Here is an 11,306-nt window from a genome sequence, read left to right as displayed (position 1 = left end):
CAAATTAGTTTATGTAGAGTTTGTGTTGTTAGTATTCACTAGTCGGATGACATATTTATGCCATCTCTGGCAGCAGACTTAAGATGCAAATATTTAGCTCACATTATACAATTGGAGCTCCATTACTGACCTCCAAGGACCCCATTCATAATGGAATTTAGCTAGACAGGAGGAGAGGAACAATCAGCCACTTCAGTGCATAGCAAACAGGCTATGGATTTCCCCGAATTGTGAGGTTACCAAGACATACCAGGATGTTGGCAGCTTTTATACAGACACTGCATAGACATGGCAATGTTTGGAGGCACTGTGATGAGTTGGAATGATAAAGGAGGTCAGGAAGAGACCCAATACTTTTTTCAAAGAAAGACTACACCACCCTTGTCCCAAAATTGAATGAAATACCCATTAAAAGGAGGAGGGTCCCTTTCGATTCGGTTCAATTGCTTTTTGTTGTGACTCCATAGTGCAGGGAAAAGAATTTGGGGCAGGGGTTTTTAAACAGATAGGAAGGAAAAAGCATTCCTTCAGAGAACTTCTATTGTCTCAAACAGAATAAATATTTATAGAAAAGGTTCAAGTGAACCCATCTGTAATCTCCTGCTGAAGAGGTATTTGGGAGATTTAAATGTAAAACTATGCCTAAGTGCATGCTTATCAGATTATTTTTCCCAGGGAAAACCAAGAAACCTAAAGTATATATAATCTCTAATTGTATTCTCAAATAAAATTGAATACCACTTTAAATTATTCTACATTTACACACCACAGTGAGATATACAATGCATTGGATTCCATTCTGTTTTCCTTGCAAAGAAGCTATAATTTGCCTTGAACAAATGTGATTTCACAAAGGAAAGACATTAGAATTTCCCCCCCAAAATGGATTGTGTCAGAAATAATTACTAATGTCCAAATATTGTCTTAATTATTTCATAGTTCTTAACTTGGAGGAAATTGTCTAGAGCAACCTGTTTTATCTGTAAGGGGAGGTGATAGAAGTGTTTGTTGCCACTTGGAAATCGTGTAAATCTTTAAAATGGAAACTGCAGCTGAAATTTGCTCAAGATCCTGAAGGCTTACACAATCTAATGTAATTAAGACACTGTTACATTACACAACTCATCTTGTGCAAAAATCAGAAAATATGGGCCCTGCTTTAAGTTTATCCTTAAGCTCTGACATCATCACTGTCAAATCTCAAACTGTTTCACTGATTCTCCCTGGGAGGAAAATGGTACTTCCTAAGGACAAAATCATATTAGCTCAACACAGGAGAACTCAAAAAGGAAAGGCCTTTAGACAGGCTAAATGGTATGTTATGATTCTAAGCTTAGATACCCTTTAAAAAAATCTAATTGACTCGATGCCTAAACATACTAGTGATCACAGCTTTTCCATAGAGTCCAAAAGTAAGGAAATTTGTACTCAATTTCATGTTGCCTAACTCCCCTCCCCCACTCCCCCCAAGACTATGGCCTAGAAGGATCAGAAGGATTATCTTTCATACACATTGGCTCCAGCCTAAAAAGCTTTTAACTAGCACCAGAAAGTCTAAACAAAGTCAACCACAGAGATACAAATGGAACACCAAATAGTTTTCCTTTTATTAACAGCTTAACACAGACTGTATGCTGCAGGTTTTTAAACTAACCCAATACTGAAAAACCACCATCTAACACTTGACTCAAGGGTTTTGGTTATAAGTGCCAACGTCTACATCAGAATTACACTAGTGTAAACCATACAATTTTAAAGGAATAGGGGAAAAATAATTGAAACTTGAATGGAAAGATCACTTATGTACAAACAGCTGAGCAGAGTTTTTCTAGCTTTAAGTCATTCACCACACACTCTAAAAGAGGTTTAAGTTCACATTTTCTACAGCTATACAGTCAGACAAATATTAACAGTTGCAAACCAAGCATTGGCCACAGGTCCTGCCTAGACACTTATCAACACAGAACATGAACAAATTTATATAAATAAATCAATTAAACGTAACAAGAACATCCCTAAAGTAAAAAAAAAACAAACAAATTCCAACAGTAAATAATAAGCTGTACATTATGGTCAGTCTTTTGTATCTCAAAAAAAAAAGCATAGCTTTTCAAAAAAAGTTCTTTTATTATAAAAAAAATTCTTTAGATCTTGAAAGACGGTGTTAGCTGGAGTGGAAACTTGAGGATTCTGACTCAGTAGAAACAGATGAGTGTCCTCCCCTCTTGCCCTTTGAAAGAATCTTAAGGCTTGAGCCTCTGCTAACTGACGTCAGTGCATTCTGCGCAGAGGTTTTAAATTTGGCACCAAGGAAGGCGTAAAGGATGGGATTCAGGCAGCAATGAAAAAAAGCCACTGCCTCTGTGATGGAGATCCATTTGTGCACGGCGCTGTCAAAGTCACAGTCCTGCTTGATCACCCCCAGGAGAACAAATGTGTCTATGCTGATCCCAATGTAATAAGGCAGCCAGCAGGCAAAAAAAGCCAGGATGAGGATGACTGTTGTCTTCAGGGCTTTTCGTTTCTGGTGACCCTTTGAATGCGACAGCTTGGAAATGATAATGCAGTAACAGGTCAGGATAATTAGGCCAGGTAAAACAAGGCCAACTAAGATATGCTGAAACCGGAAAGAAATCAGCCAGTTGTCATGAGGGTACACCCGGTCACAAAAGTACCTTCCGTTGGCTTCACCGGTGCTGGCGAAAATGATGTCAGGAACCGTGAGCAGGACAGCGGGCAGCCACACACCTAAATACACCACCTTTTCTGCCAACAGCTTTCTTGGTCTCTGACTATTGGTCGCATGAACGATGGCCAGGTATCGATCTAAACTAATAAAAGCCAGGATCAGGACACTTCCATAGAGGTTGACTGTATAAATGACATGCACTGCCTTGCACAGAAATTTTCCAAAGTACCAGCTTGCAGCTGCATCCACGGCCCAAAAAGGCAGAGTGAGAACAAACAGGAGATCAGCTACTGATAGGTGCAACCGGTACTTGTCAGTCATGCTTCTCAACTTCTTCTGATAACCCATGACAATGATAACCAAGCCATTGCCCACAATGCCGGTCAAAAAGATGAAGGAGTACACCGTAGGTAGGAAGATGCGGTTGAAATCCTCGTTTTCATGCGGGAAACACGGTTCTTTGCCATCGTAATCACCTGAGCCCAAACCATCTGTACTGCTGTTATCATGAAGCTCAATGATGAAGCCTGTATAGGACTGCAAGGAAACAGAAGAAATGTAAATGACAGGAAATTACAAGCTCAGTACTCATCTATCAAGTTATAGGAATCAAGATCCTTCTTAATTTTTTTTTTAAACAAAAGCAATCTAACTCTCCCATCTTCTCCCCAATAAAAATGCTTCCAAGGGGAAACAACTTTGCCAGGGAAGGGTGGAGCACCCTTACGATGGCATTATTTCTTTTAAATTCCCATTCCTTTCCTCATCTACAACTCCTAAAGCAATATAGTAACTTAGATTTTTCTGTTAATTTCAAAATCTCACGGAATCTCTAAGCCAAGTCCAACAAAAGAACTTGAAGAGACATTCTTCCGGGCATTGACAGGATGGGGATTCGATCCATCGTAGCAGGGTCCAAGCATATTAGCAAGAAAAACAGAAGACGGAGAAAGGACAGCTTAAGCACATCAAGACTGTTCTCTATTGGGTCAACATTTTTTCTTCTAAAGCACAAACTATTGTATCCTTGGAGCCACATGGTCAGTATAGGGATATCTGCCAAAACAGTATGCCTGAGGTGTGTCTGGCAAACGTTGAAAACCGTGCTCGTTAATACGTACTCCCCCCAACTCCGTCCCCAAGTGTTTATTCCTTCAGGTTATTCTTGCAATGTGCTGAGCGGATCTTCGCTTCCCTGGGTGGAGAAGGAGCTGTTGTTTGGGTCACGCGTTCTGGACTCTACCTCCTTGCCCCAAGTTTCATTTCCTCCCTCTCACTTGTTCCAACATCAACCACGGTCTAATAGTAATGTTCCCCCCTCCTCACTTCCCTCCCACCCACCCACTCCCCCCACCCCTACCCCACCCCGACACTAGCCCGGCTAATGGGATCTAAAGGGCAGCAGCTGGAACTCGCGCACAGGGAGGCGATCAGCCTGCTGTCCAGTGTGAACATAAAATGTTCACCATCCTCAAGGCACTCTCTTCTCTACACACCTTCCCCCCGCTCCCAAATCCCCCAACCTTACCCCTCCCCACGCAACCAGGTTAGCTGGAGCTCTCAAAGCACCCTCCACAACCCTGTACCCCTCCCTTGAAGACTCGACCTGGGCGTGCTGCTGCGCATTTTACAGAGCCTGGTGGCTCCACCCTGGTTGCCTTTGAATCGCGCGCCACAGTGGGAGGAAGCGAAAACTAGGGGGTGGGGGGGGTTCAAAAAGCAAGTGGAAACCGCCAACAGTTAAACAGCAGCATTTGAACCAAACCGATTCGTACATTTGCACCCACCCTCCAACGCCTACCCCCTGGATGCAATTCAGCACAAGAGGATTGCGTGCTGTCTCGGGTAAAGACGTCCCCAACCTCGCGCGCCTCCTAGTCTAGCTCCCCAAATTAACCCGGACGCATAGCCCGAAGGCAAAACCAACCGCACACTGCCTGGAGACGCCCGACGCCAAAGCAGAAATCCCGGGGTGCCCGAGCTTCTTGACCTACCATAAACGCACAGGGTCTGCAAATCTCAATTCCAAAGAAAGAGCAATGCTACCCTACACCATAGGCTTTTAAGACTTAATAAGAGACTTAGTCTCCAGAGAGAGTTTCTGAATTACTCCCAAGTCCGACCTTCCATTCTCTCTGCCAGTCCGCCCCCACAAAAGAACCTAGTTCATCTTCAGGCATGGAACAGATCGCTTCATGTGGGGTGGGAAGCAGAAGAGAGAATAAGTAATGTTTTCTTTGCCCCTTCCTTTTCCAGGTTGCACCTGGGAACCATGAACAGCTTCGAGTGAGGTGCACACGCACCTACTGGACAGAAAATCGGGCGCATCTTTTATAAAAGTCACCCAGGAGTTCACTTTTCCTCTTTCCCTGGTCCGCTAGTGCGGCCGTCTGCCTTCTCTTCCTCGGGGCTCCCAGCAGCCAGTTCCTTCCCAAGCTCTCCCCACATCTGCACTGAATGCACCTTTTTGTTTGCAAACAACGCGCTAGAAACCAAGCCAGTGCATGGTCCTACCCAGTTACTAGCGCTCAGCTCAGCAGCAAAAGTCAAATCTCAAGGAAAAAGAGGGGAGCTGCAAGCCCTATTTCTATTTCATCCTGCCACCCCTAGAAATAACTACTGCCAGTTGCCCCTTTGAAAGCTGTGAGCCCTGCAAACGAGCATCCTCTAAAAGTTAGGCAATCGGGCAGCTGCAGTCTCTGTTTGCCAAGGGAAAGAGCTTGCTCTAAGAGCCAGCAGAGAAATAAAGAGATCAAAACTGAACTTACATCCAGATCATCTCCACTGTTCGAACTCATGCTTGCAGCAGCAGGCAGCAAGCAGCAGTAGCAGCAGCAGCAGCCTCCGCCCAAACACAACACTCTCCAAATCACTTTACAATCCTTAGCCACAACCAACAAACTCTGAAGTTTCTCGGAGAACGGACTTTTATAAATCACGCTCGGAGGCGGAAGGGCGCATGCGTCCTACCCAATGGAACGGGGAGCGGTGGACGCTTGCTTTGAGTACTTTGAATACACGGGGCGGGGGGTGGGGGAGGAGCGGAGAGGTTGGGGAGACAAGGGGCGGGAGAAGGGTGCCGCGGTTAGTCTGGCTGAGTCTGTTAGGGAAGCCCCGGTGCAATGCACGCAATGAACTTCGTCACGTAGTGTTGTTTTTTGGCGGGGAGGGTGGGGAAAGAACTGAGGAGGAACATAGAATTGGCCCCTATTTAGGTCCTCCTCTGTATGAAAAAGGACTCTCCTAGAATCCTTTTGAATGTAGGATGATACAGCTTGAAGGCAACGTCTTGTCCTACCCTAACTGAGGACCAGAAGAGACTTGCCTAAGGTCATAGAGCTAAGTTTCTCTAGCAGAGCCTGCAGTTTCTAGTCTCAATTAGGGCAGTTTGCTCTACTGCAAGTCAAAACCTTTTTTGATTTTTTTTCTTTAAAGAGGGATTCAGTAAGGGAACATCTATTTGGGACCTTTTCACCTAATGAGTAACAAGGGAAAGTGGGGCTAGGAGCGGAGGATAAGAATCAATCAAAAATCACCTACTGAAAGATTTAAATGCTAAAGGGGTGGGGATGAGAGCGAAGAGGCAGACAACAAAACCCTTAAGAGTCAGGGACTTTACCTTCAACTTGTCTGGCAAGTTGAGGGTGAAGTAATTCGAGAAAAAAAATCACAGAATACCTATATGTCCTGGCCAATAATCTTCATATAAGAGTTCGAATTACTTAACTGCAGAAAAGAATGGTACCTTTCTGCAGCAGGTGGGGTTTGAACCTAATTTAGTTCTCTCAGGAAAAGAAAGGTGGTTTCAATCAACAAGCGTTTATTAAGGTGTTTCTCGAGACAGTTGAGGACACAGGGACAAAAGTTCGACAGTGGGATACAGTTTTTGGAAGGGCGGTGAAAAAGGAAACAAATCTTGCGTTAGCTTGAGGAGAAAGGAGCCTGGACAGCGGAGGCTGGGGAGATGGGGACTCCGAGCACGATTTGGATGCTAGGCTAAAGAGCTGTAGGCTATATGCAACAGAAAGCCAACCTCATCTGTCCCCTTTCTTCTTTCTTCGGCTGCCTCTCAGCCTTCTGTCACCAGGATGGGCGTTATATCTGTATAAGGCAGGGGGAGCTGTGCAATCTAAGAAGAGTGGGGAGGCGGGACCAAGAGAGGACGTGCCAAGCTGCAGCAGGTTGGGCATTTTTCTTGACCCCATCCTACCATCGTCTCTGTAGGAATATAGAAACCAAACTAGACACTTCACCCCAACCTCAGAGCCTCTAATAGAAGTTTGAGGCTCAGCTTCTTCAGAGGATGGAAATCCATTTTTCCTGCCAAGTGGAGAGTCCACCGGCCACATCTGATTTCCCTCTCTGTCTGCTGATTAAGTTCCTTGTCTCCCCCCCATCTCCTTCCCATTTAGCGCTCTTTTGTACATCACCCTGAAAACATAACTGGAGAGGTGGAATTTAGCAAACTGTCTCAGAGGCTGACATTTTAGAGAGGTGCAGTTTGCTAGAGTTACAAAGGGCAGTGTTGGTGAATGGATGGAGGGGCTGGCTTGGGCTTCCCACAGACATGGGTTCAATTTCTGGCTGGATACAAACTAGCTGTATGAGTTGGGCCAATCAATTAACCTCTAAGTGCCTCCTAGAAATCTCTTAAGAATTAATTATTGTTACTTGTTGCATGTATGGACACGTGGAGTTCCCTACTCAGATAAAAGCACAGTCCAGAAAAAAAATAAAGTGAAACACCACCACACTATACTTCTCTCTTGCAATTGCCTAAAACCATTCTAAGGAGTCTTCACATTTTTTGTCTCATTTGATCCTTCCTGCAGTCCCATAAAGTAGATAGGGTGGGCAGTATACTCATTTTACAGATGAGGGAAATGACTTAAGGGCACATGGCTTTGTAGTGGCAGAGTTGGGAGAGGAAGTTCTTTTAAGTCCCAGCTCTGTCTTCCTTCTGTGCTAGACCATGCCCTATCAGCATTAGGCATATTTCTTACAGTGTCTCTTTCTTGTTTTCTTCTTACGGCTCCAATTTTTTTTCCCTCTAGGGTCATTGCTCATTTGATCTCAGAACTTCAGTAGAAGCTGAAACTCAAAGAAGTGAGATCTTCCCACTCAGTGCTCCCCACTCAGATGGGGAAAATAAAGGAAGGGGGGTGATTTAAAACAATGAATATTTGTTGATTGAGTTCACACATGAAGTACGGCTCCTTTAAGTATGTAAGACAAGAAAGCATGGGAGGGGGGCCGAGAAAAAGCACTGGACTTGGAAACAGCAGATCTGGCTCTTCGGAGGCAGTTAATAAGTGGCAAAACTTGGACTTTCCCTATTAACTCTCTATTCAACATATGATGAGTCACTTCATCTTTTTGGGTTTCAAGGTCCTTTATAAACTATGATGGCTAGATTAGGTGATTTCTAAAGGTCTTTTTTAGCTTTACCTTTGAGTCTATGCAGTCCTTTTAGGCAGCTCTGAACAAGTACTGTCAATACAGAATATAGATGCTTTAGCTGTTCACCTTTATGCCATACTCACCCAGCATTTTACCCTTTTGTCCATACTCAAGTTCCAACTTGGGTCATGGCTTCTGCAAGAAGCCCTACTTGACTATTCAAGCTCATAGTATTCCTCAGTGCCTGACACATAGTAAACACTTAATAAATGCTTTTCTCTGTCTGTCTGTCTATCTATCTGTCCACTCAAAGCATCATAAGCTTTAGAATTGAAAGAGACCTTAGAAATCATCTCTTCTCTGGACTAACTGTACTACTCATTTGGCATTTGATAATATGCTTCCTTTCAAGAGCTTTTCTATTATTAACTTTTTCTCTGTGTATATTTTATCTCCTCAAAGATTGTAAATTTTTTCGGGGGGGGGGGGGCTAGCCATTCTCTACCCAAACCTAATTCATTGCTGAGCAAATGGCAGGCATTCAATAAATATTTGTTGGTAGATTGAATGAATATCCTGTGTGGTTCTTGTAACAGATCTAGAGTTAATGCTGCTTTGGCCGGGTTTCTAAATTCTCAAGCTGTCTCTAACCCAGAGAATGGCTGGGTTTTGGTCACAGCATGGAGAGGATGCTTAAAAATTCAGAGACATGGTGGCAAGCATCCTGCCACCTCCTGTTGCTCCTTCTGCAGCTGGGTGATTTGTGTGTATATGTGTGAGGATGATAGAAAGCTGTACTCCTTTCCAACATTTCCCGTCCCCCTCCCTTCTCCCACCCTAGCATTGTTGGCTTGGAAGTCAGACTTGGGGAAAGTTTTAGAAGAGGCTCCCTGGTGGAGTGAAATGTCTGGTGTGAAAGGGATGGAGGGCACAGTATTCTCTCGGCCCTCTCCTGTTCTTTAAAAGAAAAATGGCCACTTTTGTCCCTCAAAGAAGAAAAATCAAAACTTCCTTGGTTGGAATAGTGGGTACTCAAAGGGACAAAGTTAATGTTTTTCCAAGTGATAAAAAAGAGAGGCTGTTTCCGTAGAAGCATGTAATTCTAGGAGAGGGCTACAAATCTTAAAGAGACAATGCTATCGAATGACAACCATTTCCAAATGGGTGTGATGGGGGTGAAATGTCAACCCATTCCCCTCCAACAAAATGACTTTGGAAAATAGACCTATGCCCTTTCTTTAGCCAGCCATGTAAAAACTCCCAAAAGATCCAGGTCTTATGAGGACCCCTAAATCTCTGGATCGCGTCCTGTTGCTAACATGTCCTAGTTTGTTAAAATTACACGAATGTTCAGGCTTTAACATTCACTAGTTATAGGATCCTGGACAAATCACAACCTTAGTTTCCTTATGAAATGGGAATAACAGTAGCAAACTACTTCTCTTGCAATGTTATGTTATGTTCAAGAATTTTTCAACGTAATATAGATATGATAATGAAACAGCCAAGTGGCATAGTGCATAGAGCATCAGAAGTGGAGCCAGGATGATCTGAGTTCAAGTCCTGTCCCAGACACTTACTAGGTAGTTCTACTCTAGGAAAGTCACATAATCTCTCTCGCGCTGGTTCCTTCTTTGAAAATAATGGGTATAATCATAACACCTACCTTACTGAGCTGTTGTAAGAAGCAAACTTTAAAGCCCTATAAAATTCTGGCTCTTACTATGTTGAGCCTATACAAATTTCAAAAGTAAAACCTAAAACAGAAATCAAGAAAACTGCTCCAAAAAGTTCCAACAAATACAGAGAAGGGTGTGTGTGGGGTGGGGGGGTGGGGGTGGGGAGAACTGGATTAGCAAACAACTGTAGTTAATTTAGTGTTCCCTGTTGAGCCACAGTAACAAAGCAGCCACTTAATTAACAATATAATCATCATTACTTGACTAATTCCATTGCTAGGAGGATGAATTGCACTGAAAGTTTGCTCTGCTAACGTGACAGGTGTTCCCAGCTTTACCATGTGAAATGCACGGAGCTGCTATTGGTGTTGTCTAAAATCAGAATATCTTGCTGGGAGAAGGGCATGACTTTAGGAAACAATCAAGTGAAAAAATCCTGTTCTCCATGGAAAACGCTTGTCATTGTTTTCCCTATGCCTGTAATTTATTAGCACTGACCTCAGTAAACTATATAACAAGTACTCTCCGGTGGATACATAGCTGCTTTCTGAAGAGAACAGAGCATCCCGAGCAGAAACACATTGCATTAGGTTCAGAAACCCGCTGCAGCAAGAGGACAAACAAATATGTTCTGAAATCTGCTCTGGCTCACTAGCCACGGTTCAGCATTATCCCGAGGAACAAAGGAGGATGCTTTCAGCCGCTTGCAATCTGCTACGATGCTGTCCCCTCCCCCTCCCTGCCCCTTCAGGCTTGAGGCTCTACGGGAGGGCTGGCGGGCAACTCGGAGAGAGGCGATGCCCCTGGGGGTCACTGGCAGGCCCTAGGTACTGGCTGCCTGGAATGGAAGAAAGGGAAAAGAAAAAGAAAAGGGACCATATGTCAGGGCAATGGTGGAGTGTCAACGACATTTGCCTCCTGTGATGCTCAGGGGCATTCATTGCATAGTTTGCCTGTCCCTCGATGGAGAGAGATTAGTCTTGCAAATGTAGGCTCCTGTAGCGGATGCTTCTAGTCAGTCTCATACTACTTGTCAGGTCAGTGTTTGGATCCCCAAAGAGGATTATTGGCCTACCTGCTGCTGTGCTTTGTTCCCATCCGCCCTCCCCCTTGTACTTCCCTAGTTTCCCTCTCCCCTTCCCCCAGCTCCCAGTCATGTCTGTGGATGACTAATGGACTCAGGGGTGTTTGTTCCCTTCCCGAAGGAAGGGAGCTTAGCCCTTTGCTTGTGGCAGAGAACTTACTCAGCTAAGGGTTCTTATTCCCCTGAAGCAAGGGAAAAGAAACTTCACACAGAGAAGACACAGGCAACAGATAGTAACATTATGGTAGGACTGAGAGGGCATTCCTCTTTCCTTGTACCAGTAAAAGATTGTATGTACCAGAGGAAAAGTAACACAGGGCTCCTTAAGTGTACAAAGAAAGCTTGTCTCATTGGATCAAAGAATCATAGCAGGACATAGATCTAGAGCCTTAGAGGTGTCAGGTCCTAAAGTAAATCAAATCCATAAGTGAAGTTTATCTAGTCCAATCACCTC

The 11,306-nt window shown here is 44.0% G+C and overlaps 1 protein-coding gene across 1 annotated transcript; it reads right to left on the bottom strand.

Annotated features, from left to right (window-relative positions):
- Positions 1–1,577: 1,577 nt before the first annotated feature.
- Positions 1,578–5,588, bottom strand: CXCR4 (C-X-C motif chemokine receptor 4). Its single transcript, XM_036745306.1, has 2 exons — positions 5,458–5,588; positions 1,578–3,226 (listed from the first exon to the last, which is right to left on the bottom strand). Exons 1-2 carry the CDS (start codon positions 5,485–5,487, stop codon positions 2,165–2,167), a joined length of 1,092 nt encoding a protein of 363 aa, XP_036601201.1. The 5' UTR covers positions 5,488–5,588; the 3' UTR covers positions 1,578–2,164.
- Between the last annotated feature and the right edge of the window lie 5,718 nt (positions 5,589–11,306).

Source organism: Trichosurus vulpecula, chromosome 2, assembly GCF_011100635.1.
Source record: "Trichosurus vulpecula isolate mTriVul1 chromosome 2, mTriVul1.pri, whole genome shotgun sequence".
Taxonomy (NCBI): domain Eukaryota; kingdom Metazoa; phylum Chordata; class Mammalia; order Diprotodontia; family Phalangeridae; genus Trichosurus; species Trichosurus vulpecula.
Note: the sequence above shows the minus strand (reverse complement) of the source record. Positions and strands in the feature narration are given on the sequence as shown.

Coding starts and splice junctions, on each gene's coding strand:
- CXCR4 (XM_036745306.1), bottom strand. CDS start 5,487: ATGAGTTCGAACAGTGGAGATGATCTGGAT. Junction 3,227..5,457: donor ACAGTGGAGATGATCTGGAT/GTAAGTTCAGTT, acceptor GTTTCCTTGCAG/TCCTATACAGGCTTCATCAT.